The following is a 13618-nucleotide window of genomic DNA, read 5'->3' on the forward strand; positions in this document are numbered from 1 at the left end:
CATGGCAACTTATTGATTCCATATTTTGGACCCTCTTCACATGGCTTGTTATTGTCCTCAGGCTATTTTGAGAGCTTTGCCATACTCAAGCACTTGCTAGCTCTACTAGGAAGAAGAAAAAAAACAGACCTCAAAGTCGATTTATTTTAGCTTAGTGAAATTTGCTGGGTATGGTCATCATGAGTAGACCAACAAAAAAGTCTCAAGAAGCTGTGACCAACAAGAAAGAGGGAGGCTGCCATGAAGCACGCATTTTTGGACCAAAGTCTGTTCTCTAATCCTGTTTCTCGTCGCATCATAACATTTTGCTGGCATGTCCATACGGAGTTGACCTACCAAAAGTCTCAAGGAGTCGACCAACAAAAAGTCTCAAGGAGGCATGTGTGAAAACAGAAAAAATTATGTCATAGGATAACATGGCATCTCTTTTAAACTCTACTGCTTGATCCTTGGTAAATAAAAGCCATCCTTCAGAAAGTCTTTTTGTGTGCACACAGAATTTTCATGCATACTGGTTGTGTGCCATTTGTGGGTGACGTCCACACTGGGGTTTCCATTCTAGTGGTGCCACGTGGCCAGAGTGTGAGTAGCAGGTCAAGTGTGAACATTGGGTTAATAATTTAGTGTGTGTTGGGTGGGCAAGCACTCGGCAGTAGAAGGAGCAAATGAAGAATGAATGAATGGTCTCCCCAGTGGAATACTTTTTTTTTTCTTGGGGAGGGCTTAATTTTGTGTGTCTTTCAGGCATTTATCCGCCTTTAGCCTGACTTATTTTAAATTCAAACGTGAAATTTAAAATCCTAACAATGACCTGAAAGTCCCCCAAATTGGAAACCATAATCCTTGTTGGAGACCATAAATGAGGTTTTAAAATATTATTTCAATCCCGGTTGTTGGAATTTCTAAATATGTCTTCAAGTACAAATTTAAATATACAAGTCAAATAAACGATGATTAAAAACTTAAAATCAAGTTTTCAAACGTGAATCGGAAGTGTTCTAATTCGTTTCCGGGTTACGCGTCGATAAACCGGAAGCCGTGAGTGGATCATCTTCCGGTTCCTTTGTATAGGTATGATGCTTTTCTTTCCAAACATTTTTTGTCATTAACTTTAACTATAGTAGTGTACCAACTTGTTCATTAATTATACAAATTGTTAGGCAAGTGCTTTACTCTGCCGGACGACAATAGCCCGATTTTGCTTACAAGCTAAAAATGTAAAGTAGCTAGAAATCAGGACTTATTTTGTTACAATTATAATTGGAAAGAATGAATGTTCTTGTAGTCATAATTAATATTTTAATATTCAAAATGAATTTTGTACTCTGTTTGGGTCGTTGTACAGCAAATTGGCTAAATGCGTGAGTCCTGAAAAGGTGATAGAAAATGAATGATTATGTTTAATTTTTAGCGATGACAAGCCATGTTTTTGGTATTTGGATCTTCATTGGTTTACCTAACATAACCCCCCTTAAGTACCAACTGTTTTTACAAATCACAAGAAATACTGATTGTTAATTGTTGTATGTGAATATCCCTTCAAACGTGCTTTGACTGACAAGAGGATGGAAAAATACTCTTGTTATCAAGAGTCAGAGGATAAATAGTGCCATTGTTAGCGTAGTAGAAGTAACCAGAGCCAGCACTACTAATTCGGAAGACCTTGGGTAGATTATATTGACACGGCAACACATTGAAGCTGAAATGTGACTGGTCAAAAATAATTAAAACCCACATGAATATACTGGAAGTTTGACTTTGCTTTTGTTTGTTAGAATATTATTTTAGAAGTGAACATCATTGCTTCTGGTGATTGGATGTCGTCTCTACAAATGGTCTTCTCGTTAACAGGAGCAAATGGGTTCCAGAAAACAATGGACCACATGACGACGAAAAAAAGTGAAACATGGGCAAGCCAGATGGATTGGTCGGCGGTCTCCTCGCAGAGCTCCCTCCTCAACCCGGTGTCCGGGCAGAATCCGGCGTCCGTGTCGCACATCTCGCCCGCCTCGCTTTTCGCCAACGCTACCTTTGACCCGCCCCAGTTGATGGATGCCAGAGAAAAGCTCAGACCACTGCAGGCTGGGAATCAAGCCCAAATGGGACCCCTCTGTGCGTCACCGTCTTGCGTGCCACCCCCCTCAACGCAGCCCTCTTTTCAGTCGCCCTCATCTCCGGGTTCTTTTCCAAGCATCCAGGTGGTTGCCGCCTACAGCCTAACCTCGTTGGTTCCCCCTGCGGCACCTCAGTGGACAGACTCGGCGAACTGCCACGGTAATTTCTCACATATTTTTTTGTAGGTTTATTTTTACTTCCAACACGGACAAATCATTCTTAATATACGTTTAGAGACTGAAGGAGTGCCCGATGTATTTACTTTGTTGAAATGACTTCTATATTATTGCACTCCTAGACCTGGAACAGATTGATGTCAAAATCCTTTTGGTGTCAATGTCAATCTAGCTTATTATTTTTGTTTCCTGCAGCCTTGAATGACTCTGAACATCCTGACAAAGATGCTGCTGCTGTTCAAACACCGGTGAGGAAAATGGCGGTGCTTTTACGTCACAACTCGTATTGGAGGCCGTTCAGATTGCACAATCAATTCATAACTTTTTTTTTTTGTTTTCTTCAGGGGATGACAAAACGTTCTATGATTTTACATCAGCGCTCTCTTTTACTCAAGCAGCTGTCGGAATTGGACAAACTGGTCAGTGTGTCTCTAGGGGGTTCATTCACGTTTATTTTAGCGTAACAAAAGCAAAACGTTATATATAAATATGATATTTCTTGTAAATACAGGTTAGATTATTGCTTTGGAGGAGGATCTTGGGGAAAAGAAAAAAAACGCATATTAAATTGCAATCATCTTTTTAAAGCTGTACCAATTGTATCTCATTTAAAAAATCTATAGTAGTAAATTTGGCTTTTCTCTCCCATCCAGCTGGAATCATTGCCTCCAGAGGACAACGTCCGTGTGAAGTCACCCCCCTCAGGCGCCCAGGCAAACAAAAACTCCATTTTATTGCCACTTATCCACACACACGGCATGTCGGCTGAACTCGTATCGCTATGTCCTCAGTCGCCTCTGTCCATGGACGAGTCGGCAACACCTCAAAGCGAGACACCGCACAAAAGCGAGGTAATATATATATATATATTTTATCTTATGCACTTTCGTGTTCAAGCATCCCCGCGCTCCATTCGTCAGCCGGAGTGGTACGCCTCGTCGGCCGAACCGTCACCGGCGTCACCGCTCCGCCCGTCGACTCCACCGCAACCAGCGCCATCTGACGGCGAGCCTCGCCAAGAGCCTCCAACCAACGACGAGCGCCGCCATGAAGAAGACGATAGCGACGAATTAACGGACGACTCTGCGTGTGCAGCTGACGCAACTGAACCTGTAAGACGACGTGTCAAATGGGGAAACTGCGCTGCGTCAAATTGACACCCGTTGCTAATATTTTGCTTTCCTAAATTGGCTACACTTAGGGAAGTCGCAAGCGAACATTCTACGAATGTGCCACCGTTTTTTTTTTTCTTCATTGTAAATTCTACAGCAGCAAAGGAACATTTTGTGAAAGTCACTTTAATTTTTTGTAAAGCGAGATTATGTGTTATGAACATACGACAAACAAAAGATAAGTTTGTTTTGTGGTCTAGAGATTCAGACAAAGATATTTGGGGGGGATTTTTTTAATGTCATTTTCTTTAGCTTACGATGTATCAACGTGGGGGGGGAACAAAATAAGCGGATTTTTCTCTCGTTCTGTCCCATCCAGGAAAAACCCTCTGCCCAAGAATCATCAGACGAAGGCTCCGATTTCTTACAAAGTGACGACGGCGACGTGTCTGACGCTCTGTCGGACTTGGGAGAAGACATTGCTCCCCGTTCGGCCAGATCCCCTCGCGGCGCCACCATGTTCCTGCGCAGCAAGAAGCAGCCCTGCTCAGTGCCGATTCCCACCGAGCCGCGGGAAGCCAAGACGAAATGGAGCCGGTTGAGTAATGTGAAGGTGTGTTCAGTTTGAAAGAAAACTCATAGTATATAATTTAGGAACAAATCCCTGCATTGACGTTTCTCGGGTCTTTCAGCAAGTCACTTATGCATGTGTTTTCTATCAAGGTGTGCGCCATGAAAGAAGGCCAGAAGAGCTGCAAGCGGGTTTATCGCCGCAACCACTGCTTGTTTTGCTCCAAGCCCGTCATCAAGATGTCCAGGCACCTGCAGCGCCAACACAGCCACAAGGAGGAAGTGTCCGCCGCCTTGCGCTTCCCCAAAGGGTCCCGAGAGAGACAGAAGTTGTGGAACCGGCTCACCAACGAGGGCAACTATGCGCACAACAAGCAAGTGCTGCAGACCGGCGAGGGCCAGCTGGCGGCGCGCAAAAGACCCACCAAGACGGGCCAGGCGCAGGACTTCCTGCACTGCCTGTACTGTCGAGGTTTGTACAGGAAGAAGCGTTTGGCGTGCCACATGAAGCGCTGCCCCGAGCGGCAGAAGAGGAAGATGGATGAGGAGCCGCGCATAGGGAAGGAACGCGTGGAGACCCGCTGCGCCCTGGAGGCCATGGGCGACCTGGGCATCAGCGCCGGCTTGCGCGCCATCCTGTCGCATATGATCTACGACGACGTGACCCGCCTCATCATCAGCGAGCCGGTCCTGCTGGACTACGGCGAGGACATGTTGGCACGGTACGGCTCCGACCACAGGCGGCAGGAGTACATGCGGCAGAACCTGCGACAGATGGCTCGGCTGGTCTTGGAGGCCTGGAAGAGGACGCCGCTGAGGAGGCTGGAGGATTTCTTCGACCCGGACAGCTTCCCGCACGTGGTGGCCGCCGTCAACGTCCTGGCCGGCTACGACCCGGCTGCCCGCACGTACAGCGCGCCCTCGCTGGCTACCAAGCTGGGCTACTCTCTCCAGCAGGTGTGCCGCATCGTTCAGGAGAGGGCGCTAGAGCGCAGAGACTTCGCCCTGGCCGAATCGGCCAAGAACTTCCTGGCCGTCTACAGGAAGCGCTGGGCCAAGATGATTTCCTCAGGCGCCTTGTCAGTTCTGAGGAAAACCAAAAGAAAATCCAGAGAGAAATTTCTGGACGTCCAGGATGTGAAGAGACTCATCTTCCACCTTGAGAAAGTCTACCACCTCGCCGAGGAGAAACTGCATGCGGAGCCCTCAGCGGAAACATATGACATTTTGGCCAGGACCGTTCTGGCCCGGATAATTCTGTTGAACAGGAGACAGAACAGCGAGGTGTCCAACTTACCGCTTACCGCGTTGAAATCCGTCAAGAAGCCCGACCCGCAGGAGAACTTGGATTTGTTAGTGAGCGAGCTGGAGAGGAGCATGTGCAGGGTCTTCAGCAGGATGGAGATCCGCTCCACGTGCGGCCGCATGGTCCCGGTCTTTCTCAAACCGGTGTTCCTCTCCGCACTGGAGCTCCTGGTGGAAGTCCGCGAGGCTTGTGGCGTCCCCGCCAAGAACCCCTTTCTGCTGGGACGTCCGCACACACTCTCCGCCTATCGCGGCTCGGTGTGCGTGCAGATGTTTGTCAGAGACAGCGGCGTCAGGGATTCCGAGGCGCTGACGTCGGCCGGCATTCGCAAGCAACACACCGCGATGCTGCAGGTCAACAGCCTGGACCCCACCGAGTCAGACCTCATCCTGGGGCCCAATAACCAAGTCAAGAGTCTTCGGAACAACGTTGGCGTGGACCCTGATAGTGAGGACCAGTCTGGATTTATGTTTTTTAAAAAAAGATACAAATTTGGAGAAGTTAACATTAATTCATTGTGTTTGAGGCCATTACGCGGAAAAGGGTTTGAACTCATTTGAATTAAATTAGAATGTTTTTCTTTATTCATTGAATCCATTACAGAAGGGGTTTTATTTTTAGAATGTCAGGATGTTTTTAAGCAGCTCTTGCTCTAAAATGTATCCGAGAAGAGAATACTGTATTTATATACACAATTAACATCCATAATGATCTTGTAGGTCTAAATGCAGCGCCAGTTGCATCATGGAACCACTGTGAGTCTTTCGCCGGATTGACTGATACACACGCGACCAATTCTACAGCGCCCAGGCGGTCTGCAAAAGGTACGCAAGTCGGCGTGTGATCATTTTTGCCTGGTCCTGACAGATTTGGAGTCGTCTTTGCTTTTATGGTGTTTTTTTTTCCAAATTCAGCCGGTTCCCCGATCAACAAGCACAAGTGGAGCGACTGTGAGGTCGCTGCCGTGGAGAAACACATGATGTCCCTCATCCGAAATCACAAAGTCCCGCAGAAGCTTGACTGTCTCCGCTGTCTTGACGCCGAGCCGCGAGCGCTGAGCAGGCGCTCGTGGAAAGGCGTCAAGGACTACGTGAGGAACCGGATCACCGCCCTCAAAAGACAAGACAAGTCCTCGAAGCACTGATGACTCACTGTACAGTTTTGACACTCTTATCCTTTGTTTCTTATAAATGTTTACAAACTTTGATTATCGTTTCATATTTTCAATTCTATGCTCACAGTCAGTAATTCAAAAAAGATTCGAACTACAATTAAATATATATATTTTAAATTAGAGTAGTAATTTTGAAGTCGAACAATTCGACTTGTCGTTACAACAGATGTTTTCTTTGAATTGTCACGATGACAATTGCTGTTGTTTTCATTTTACTGCGAAAGGAATCCCGGAAACGCTTCGCCGTGCTGTTAGCTGCCTTGGATGCTAGCATTGACATCCAAACCTTGGTCACTCCTGTCCTAGCTTCTAGCCGTCCTCCAGTAACGCAATTGGGTTAATTTTGCTCTTATTCGAATGTTGAGGTTTACTCCAGTTGACTGAATTCCCCTTCTGAGGCTGTTTGATTTGCTACCGGAGGTGAATGTAATTCCCGCACATAATGGCTGCGACTTCCGCCCGTATTAAAAGGTACGCTATCTTCTCATTAGCCTGTTACATACAAGTCTTCCTCCACTATTTCTCTGTATTTATATATTTTTCCCAAGATGTTCTTTGTTTGGTGTTCTGATATTTTTCTAGACAAAAATGTCAAATATGTTTGATACAGCTTATGGGGAAAATTGGGCGAATCAGAGTGAGGTATGGTGGCCGATGGACGACCGTGCAGCCAATCAGAGCCCGCTGTGGGCGCGCCACTGTAGTTCCCCCACAGCTTCCGAGCTCGGACATCTCTGCAGTCCTCTACCCGACTTTATGCGTCTGAACCTGGGCTCGCCCTCAGAGCAGCCACTGCCATGTTCTCTCGCTGGACAGTCCTCACAATGGACACCTCCTGGTGGTCATCCGGCAGGATTTTGCCCTGTCATCACGCACCCCTACGCAGATGGACCCGAACAGGTTGGCAGAGCAGTTACCTTCCTAAAATACTCAATAAATAATATATTCATCATCACCATGAACTTCTTTTTTTTCTAATTAAATTGGGGATGGAGGTGAATATTGTTATATTTGTACAATTCTAAATTTGTGTTTCTATTGTGCAGATATCTCCAAATTCGGAGTCGCGTTATGGACTGGACCCAGGGCTGCTTCCCAGTGCAGTAGGTTTTTATTTTTAAATTAGACTAAAAAATTGTGATAATCTGCTCGCTCATCCGTAACTGGGTTTAGGTCAAAGTGATGGCGGACGACAGAGCGGAGTGGGAAGGCAAGGTTTTTATCTCGGAGTCTTTTGGCCCTCCACCTCCTCTGCCAACCACTTCCTGCATCGTGGAGGATGGAGGTAATAATTTGCTTCACTTCCAGTAGACAATCGCACAATTCTACATTTCGACATGCCTGCATACTGAAAACTTCTAAAAATGAGAGCTTTTTAAAAAAAAAAATGGTGGCACGAGCGACGAACCAAGCGCCATCCTCAAAAGTAATGTATCTGAGTGTGTGACAATGTCATGGTCTATTCAGGCAACGCCAGCCCCCGTGCCATCCGTTCCACCACGTACTGCTTGCCCCAGGATGGTCCCACTGCCCTGCTGGCCCGGCTGCCTCTGGCCACTCTAGTCACGCCTTTAGCCAGACAAAACCCACTAGAGGTAAGTTTTTAACTTCCATTTTGTGAATAATCTTGTCGGTTTAAATGGCGCTTGTCGAGTTGGATTATAATGATTAGAGATGCACCGATCCGACTTTTTCAGTTCCGATACCGATACCGATGCCGTGGCTTTGCGTATCGGTCGATACCCGATACCGATCCGATATTATGGTTGACTTAACAAGCTACATAACTCTACATGTGGAACAGAAAAGACCAAAGGCAATGGCATCAGGCAGACTACACAGTTCTTTGCTCTAAATTAGGGGTGTCCAAACTAACGGTCCAGTTTTTATTGGCCCGCAGCAAATTCTGAAAACATAATTGAATATGGCCCGCACAAGAAGCTTGAGCTCAGCTTCTCAGTTTCCACACTAGATGGAGCCCGCCACACAAAGCGTTTGACGTCCCATTAACACCCCCCCGGAAGAGAAGCGAACACGCAGCGTTTCACATCCGATTAGCCTCCGCCCCCCCCCCCATTCGGGAGAGAAGCGAACGCGCAGCCTTTGACGTCCCATTAGCAACCCGAAGAGAAGCGAACGCGCAGGGTTTGACGTCCGCTTAGCAACCCGGGGAAGAGAAGCGAACGTTCGCTCCATGTTTGCGTTTGTTTAGAAAACTCTCGTGGCATGCGGCACACGTGCTGCTGGCGTATGACGTAGCCCGCGTCCCAATAGATTAAGGAAAGTATCGGCTCACAGATCGGCTGTATTTTCCGATACCCGATCCATCTATTTTGTTGATATCGGGGCCGATATCCGATCCAGATATCGGATCGGTGCATCTCTAATAATGATACAAAGAAACACTTCAACGCAGCTTCACTGACATCTCGCTTCCAGAAGCCTCTTCCGGTCGTCCCGGACGACTCGTGCATCTCGGGATGTCGTTGCTGCGGCGCGTCCATGTGCGTTGCCGTGAGTTGGCAGGACTGCGGCCAGAGGTTCCGCTGCCCGTTTTGTGATAAGCTGACCGAAGGTAAGCCGCATAAATTCCCACAGTGCTCCCTTGATTTACGAGTGTCCCAACTTAAGAGTTTTTCAGGTTGAAGTGGTTTGTGACACTCACACTGTGGCAATACAAAGCAAATGAAATTTCTAAAATGGCCAATAGTTGGGGCTCCCGCTGTATCGAGGATGACAAACATCATATCCTCCGAGCAGTCTTTCTTTGTCCTGCAGTGCCGTGGCAACATTACCAGCCCACACACGGGGTGGACGGGCTGCGGCCTGATCGGGAGCAGAGGTCCGAGCTCCACATGGGGTCCTACGAAGTCCTCCACGCTGTCAAGGTCACTTTAGTTTAGTTTGGCAGGCATGTCAATTAAGAAGAGAGCGGCAAAACGTCTCAAAAGATGCGAGAGGTCCGCTATTTAGTTTGAAGTAACCATCGGGCATTAAAGGAACATTTTTCCACTTTTCCTCCATTTCCTATATGCCTAATCTATAAATGTTTTACAATTGTTACCAAAATTGGATGCACGTACAGTATACTTGCCAAATGGGTAACTTTAAATTATGATAAATAAACCACTGCTAATGATTATTTTATAGATGCAATATTGCCAATAATAAAGATAAATCTTTTTACATTTTTGCCACAGGGTGAGGCGGCAGCGCTACTTCTGGCCATTGACGTGTCGGCGGCAGCGCTACGAGGCGGCCATTTGGACTTTGTGACGCAACAAATACACACTCTCCTCGCCTCACTCGACAAGTAAAACACACTCACAGCAAGCATATCTCAACACAATCATGCTAAAACACACTTTCACCTCCAATTTGCCCAAGAAACGTCCGCGTGGGCCTGCTGACGTATGACAGCAGAATCCAGCTGTACGACCTCAGCCCCACCCGCCCGCACATGCTGGTCATGGCGGAAACGTTGGATGAGCAGCAATTTCCAGTCAGGGAGGGGCTAGTACTCCCCTTAAGGGACTGCATGGACAATGTCTCCAGGTAAAAAAAAATTAAATAAAGTCATGTAAAATATTTTTTTATTATTAATACTGGTAATATTACTATTTCAAATACCAATGTAGGCTAACATAGCAAGTAAATTTGTAGAGGAAGTGCTGAGGCTGTCACTTTTCCAGCTTTCCCTGTTTTGCAGTATGGCTTCTAATCACAATTGATCAAATGGTCACGTTTGTTGTGCAGCGTGTTGCAGCACATTCCCCAGTTGAGTCCGGACGGTGACGACTCGCCAGGCGTCCCAGCAGAGCTCCCGGTCAAAGCAGGTCTGGCTGTCCTTCAGACGCTGGCCTGTCCCGGCAAGTTGCTTGTCTTCCACTCGGCTCCGCTGGTAGAGATGGAACAATCCTCAGCTGGCTTCTTCGGAACCAGCAAGCCAAAAGTAAGGCAAGATTTGTGGCATGGTAGTCAAGGTGTCGCTCAAATCAGAAAGTTTCTCTTCGTCCACTGTTATGTCCCAGTATTTGAAATTGCCCCGGATTTCAAATATACACTCTCAGGTATATCATTGCTTCTTCTCACAGTCCATCTTCCAGCCGCCGGAGGGAGCCATCTCATTGGCCGAGGCGTGCGTCCGTCAGGGATGCGGCGTTCATCTGTTTGTCTTCTCCCCGCAAGATGTGGGCGGAGCTTGGCCGGGTCATGTTCCTTATTTGACGGGCGGCGCGCTGTATTCCTACAACCACCTGCAGGTACTGCAACAGCTACCTATCGAATGCTAACATTCTAGCAGTTGCTATGCTAACATACGGTCTGTGGTGAAGTACATACAAAGATGCTAACGGCTGTTGCTAGGCTAATACGTGTGTTCATCTACAGGGGGATTTGGACCGGGAGCGCTTTAGCCGTAATCTAAATCGCGTTGTGGCGGCAAATGTTGGCTACAAGGCAGATCTTAGCTTGTTTGTTAGCAAAGGTGAGATGTCGAACCTCAGTCCTACAACAATCCCTTACAAAATACCTACAATGCAACGCTGTTGCCAGGCATGCGTGTGTCCGGCTGCTACGGACTCTTCGTGCCCAGACCGAGCCCTAACCGGGTCGCTATGGCAACGATAGACTGCCAGACGATGCTGGCTGTGGAGCTGGCGCACGACGGCGCCGCTCTGGATGAGAGTCGGGGCGTCGCTATACAGGTGTGGCAGACTTGTAGTTGTTCTTTTTTAAATGCGAGGGTCTGATTTGTTTTTTTCTTCCCCAGGTTTAGCTAACAATATTGTTTTTCTCTCACCTTTTCTGTGCGTTGCTAGGCAGTCCTGGCGTACAACACACCAACGGGGGAGCGGCGATCCAGGGTGCATACGCTAATGTTGCGATTCTCGCGCCACCTGCAAGACACGTTCCGCCAATACCAGGCACAGACGTTGCTGGCCTTCTACTGCAAGAAGAGTAAGATGCACAAAAGCAGCGATGACTAAAGAGACAATGTGCCAACTGTGGTTTTAAAAGTTTGGAGAAATATGATCCAATTCAGAGATTCTCAAACTTGTCTGGTATAATAATTACTGGGGCCCGACCAATTAATCGGCGTTATTAACTGTTTTGAAATCAGCAAAAATCTGCAATTTCTGGCAGATTCTTGGCTTTTTTGTTTAAAATATATCATATTACAACATACTAAGTCAATAATAAGGGCCTTCAAATATTGTCCCCCACCACATCATTTTTTTTTTCTCTCTCGTAAACTAATATTAAATGACAAACTTTCGGAAAACATTCCTTTCTCTTGTTGCAAGCGTTTTATAACCAAAAATGTTACATCGTCTAAAGACCCTGTGTGTTCTCTGCGTTTTCAGTGTATTGTGCTGCTTTGGAGCGCCCCCTGCAGGATCTGCGTGAGGAGCTCCAGAGGGACCTGACGGAGGCGTTGGCATCCTACCGCCGTCACGGTGGCTCGTCTTCGGCGTCGTCCGGTCAGCTGGTTCTCCCTCGGGGCCTGCGAGCGCTACCCGTCTACGTCAACAGTCTGAGGAAAAGTGACGTTCTACTGCCCGGCCTGCGTACCTCCGTGCACAGTCGGCTGGGTTTGCGTTGCCGGGCGCTCGGCTTGGATGCCGCTGCTTGCGTCACGCACTTCTACCCAATGCTGATCCCTCTGGTACGCACACGTAAAAAAAAAAAAAAAAAAATCATTAAGTCAAAGAAAAAGCTAAACTCACTTGCTGCTCCTTGCTGAAGTCACAATTGGAACCTCGTCATTTCATTGCTTCAGCCACTGTCGCACACCAGAAATGTGAAGGAGGACGAGGAGGGGGCTCTACGCTGTTCGGCCACGAGCCTGCATCCGGGTGGGATGTATTTGCTGCACACCCCACACACCCTCCTGCTGTGGGTGGGAGCCCATGTCTCAGCAAGCACCTTGGCAGAGCTCTTTAACGTGGGATGCTTGGCATCCCTGGCCTCTGGAGAGGTAACCTGTTTTGTCTGTTCACAAAGTGATCAATTTTGTACTGAATGGGAGAAACTTCTTTTGTTTTTTTAAACTACTCTATGTAAAATGGTGTAAAATGTAGCCTGAAAATTGTGACCCAAAAGTAAATGGCTCAAACCAAAATGGTGGACTTTCAGTGTGTCAACAGGCATGGCTTATTGAGACTTTTTTTTGGGGGAGGATCTACTTATGATGGTCATATTTACCAAATTTCATGTTGCTACGTTTTTTTGTGTTATGTTGTTCATCCAGACCAAGCTGCCAGTTCTGGACACCCCCTTGTCGGTCATGGTTCGAACTTTCCTGGACGCGCTGGACTTGGAGGTCCCGTGCTTCCGGCAGGTCAGCTCGCAACTAAATACTGCACCGCGTCACTCAAATCTGTTGTAACGTTGCGTGGAAATGGGCTGTTCACACAGCTGCTCCTGGTAAAGCAGGGTGATGCCGGTGAGGAGCTCCTGCAGCGCCACCTGGTGGAGGACAAGAGCCCCAATGGTGGCGCGTCCTACGCCGACTTTCTCTACCATCTGCATGTCAACTCTGTGCGCATGCTGCACTGACCCACACACACCCAGTACAAGCCCTTGTTTAATTACTTATTTATTTACTATTAATTCATTGGTTTGAGATAAACACAAGACTCTGGAGAACAGGCTTAGCTGGGATTTACTTCTATTTTTTTTTTTTACATGTAATTATAGTTCACACTTGTTGGCGCATAAACAATTCTGGGATTTCTTTTTATTTTTTTACTTTTTTTGGTAACTGTCTAAGCTTGAACACTAGAGGCTGCTAGAGAGCTACGCTGCTAAGTCAGGAAACGGGTGAAATGGGTAGTTCAGCCCATAACTACCCCACTCACTGTTAACTAAAATGTTCAAAAAACGAAAATCAATATTCAATATGTGTTTCCCATGAAAAACGTGTGGAAATAACAAACAAGAGATATTAAGTTAAAAAAAATATTGGGGGGAATCATCAACACCAACGTTTGGATCATCCTGGATAAAATGAGAAATGATCTATCCAGAAATGAAACATAATTATTACTACAACAAGACATTTTTGTTGAAGATTAGGATTAGAAAAAAAGTCTAAAGAGAAAGTAAAAAGAGAAAATAAAAAGGACACCTGAAACATGGAATATACTCTTATTTTGACATC

General features: G+C 46.8%; 2 protein-coding genes across 7 annotated transcripts; both read left to right on the forward strand.

The window, feature by feature from the left end:
• Window positions 1–1017: 1017 nt before the first annotated feature.
• Window positions 1018–6486, forward strand: LOC133154390 (uncharacterized). Of its 4 annotated transcripts, none has more exons than XM_061279060.1 (10): window positions 1018–1071; window positions 1852–2274; window positions 2487–2539; window positions 2636–2710; window positions 2945–3142; window positions 3212–3403; window positions 3783–4016; window positions 4127–5726; window positions 5999–6103; window positions 6194–6486. In XM_061279060.1, exons 2-10 carry the CDS (start codon window positions 1875–1877, stop codon window positions 6421–6423), a joined length of 3087 nt encoding a protein of 1028 aa, XP_061135044.1. In that variant the 5' UTR covers window positions 1018–1071; window positions 1852–1874; the 3' UTR covers window positions 6424–6486. The 4 variants fall into 4 exon arrangements, with proteins under 4 accessions (XP_061135044.1, XP_061135045.1, XP_061135047.1 ...); XM_061279061.1 differs by lacking the exon at window positions 1018–1071 and having other exon boundaries at window positions 2945–3004; window positions 3083–3142; XM_061279063.1 differs by lacking the exon at window positions 1018–1071 and having other exon boundaries at window positions 1852–2112; window positions 2192–2274.
• Window positions 6487–6640: 154 nt separating this feature from the next.
• si:dkey-13n15.2 (protein transport protein Sec24C) lies at window positions 6641–13598 on the forward strand. Of its 3 annotated transcripts, none has more exons than XR_009714465.1 (18): window positions 6641–6924; window positions 7036–7353; window positions 7500–7556; window positions 7627–7738; window positions 7921–8048; window positions 8893–9028; window positions 9232–9341; window positions 9654–9766; window positions 9841–10008; window positions 10210–10405; window positions 10548–10715; window positions 10843–10939; window positions 11008–11159; window positions 11274–11412; window positions 11820–12121; window positions 12253–12433; window positions 12707–12796; window positions 12874–12920. XR_009714465.1 is itself a non-coding variant. In XM_061279071.1 (18 exons), the coding sequence occupies exons 2-18, from the start codon at window positions 7042–7044 to the stop codon at window positions 13012–13014; spliced, it is 2619 nt and encodes an 872-aa protein (XP_061135055.1). In that variant the 5' UTR covers window positions 6641–6924; window positions 7036–7041; the 3' UTR covers window positions 13015–13598. The 3 variants fall into 3 exon arrangements, 2 of the variants coding, with proteins under 2 accessions (XP_061135055.1, XP_061135056.1); XM_061279071.1 differs by having other exon boundaries at window positions 12236–12433; window positions 12874–13598; XM_061279072.1 differs by having other exon boundaries at window positions 7064–7353; window positions 12236–12433; window positions 12874–13598.
• The last annotated feature ends 20 nt before the right edge of the window (window positions 13599–13618 follow it).

This window comes from Syngnathus typhle, linkage group LG5, assembly GCF_033458585.1.
Source record: "Syngnathus typhle isolate RoL2023-S1 ecotype Sweden linkage group LG5, RoL_Styp_1.0, whole genome shotgun sequence".
Classification (NCBI taxonomy): domain Eukaryota; kingdom Metazoa; phylum Chordata; class Actinopteri; order Syngnathiformes; family Syngnathidae; genus Syngnathus; species Syngnathus typhle.

Bases quoted from the DNA above. Each gene is read 5' to 3' on its own strand.
- si:dkey-13n15.2 (XM_061279071.1), top strand. From the start codon at position 7,042: ATGTCAAATATGTTTGATACAGCTTATGGGGAAAATTGGGCGAATCAG. The intron at 9,767-9,840 runs GTAAAACACACT...AATTTGCCCAAG, and splicing joins CTCCTCGCCTCACTCGACAA to AAACGTCCGCGTGGGCCTGC. The intron at 10,940-11,007 runs GTGAGATGTCGA...CGCTGTTGCCAG, and splicing joins TAGCTTGTTTGTTAGCAAAG to GCATGCGTGTGTCCGGCTGC.
- LOC133154390 (XM_061279060.1), top strand. From the start codon at position 1,875: ATGGACCACATGACGACGAAAAAAAGTGAAACATGGGCAAGCCAGATG. The intron at 3,404-3,782 runs GTAAGACGACGT...TGTCCCATCCAG, and splicing joins CAGCTGACGCAACTGAACCT to GAAAAACCCTCTGCCCAAGA. The intron at 6,104-6,193 runs GTACGCAAGTCG...TTCCAAATTCAG, and splicing joins GCCCAGGCGGTCTGCAAAAG to CCGGTTCCCCGATCAACAAG.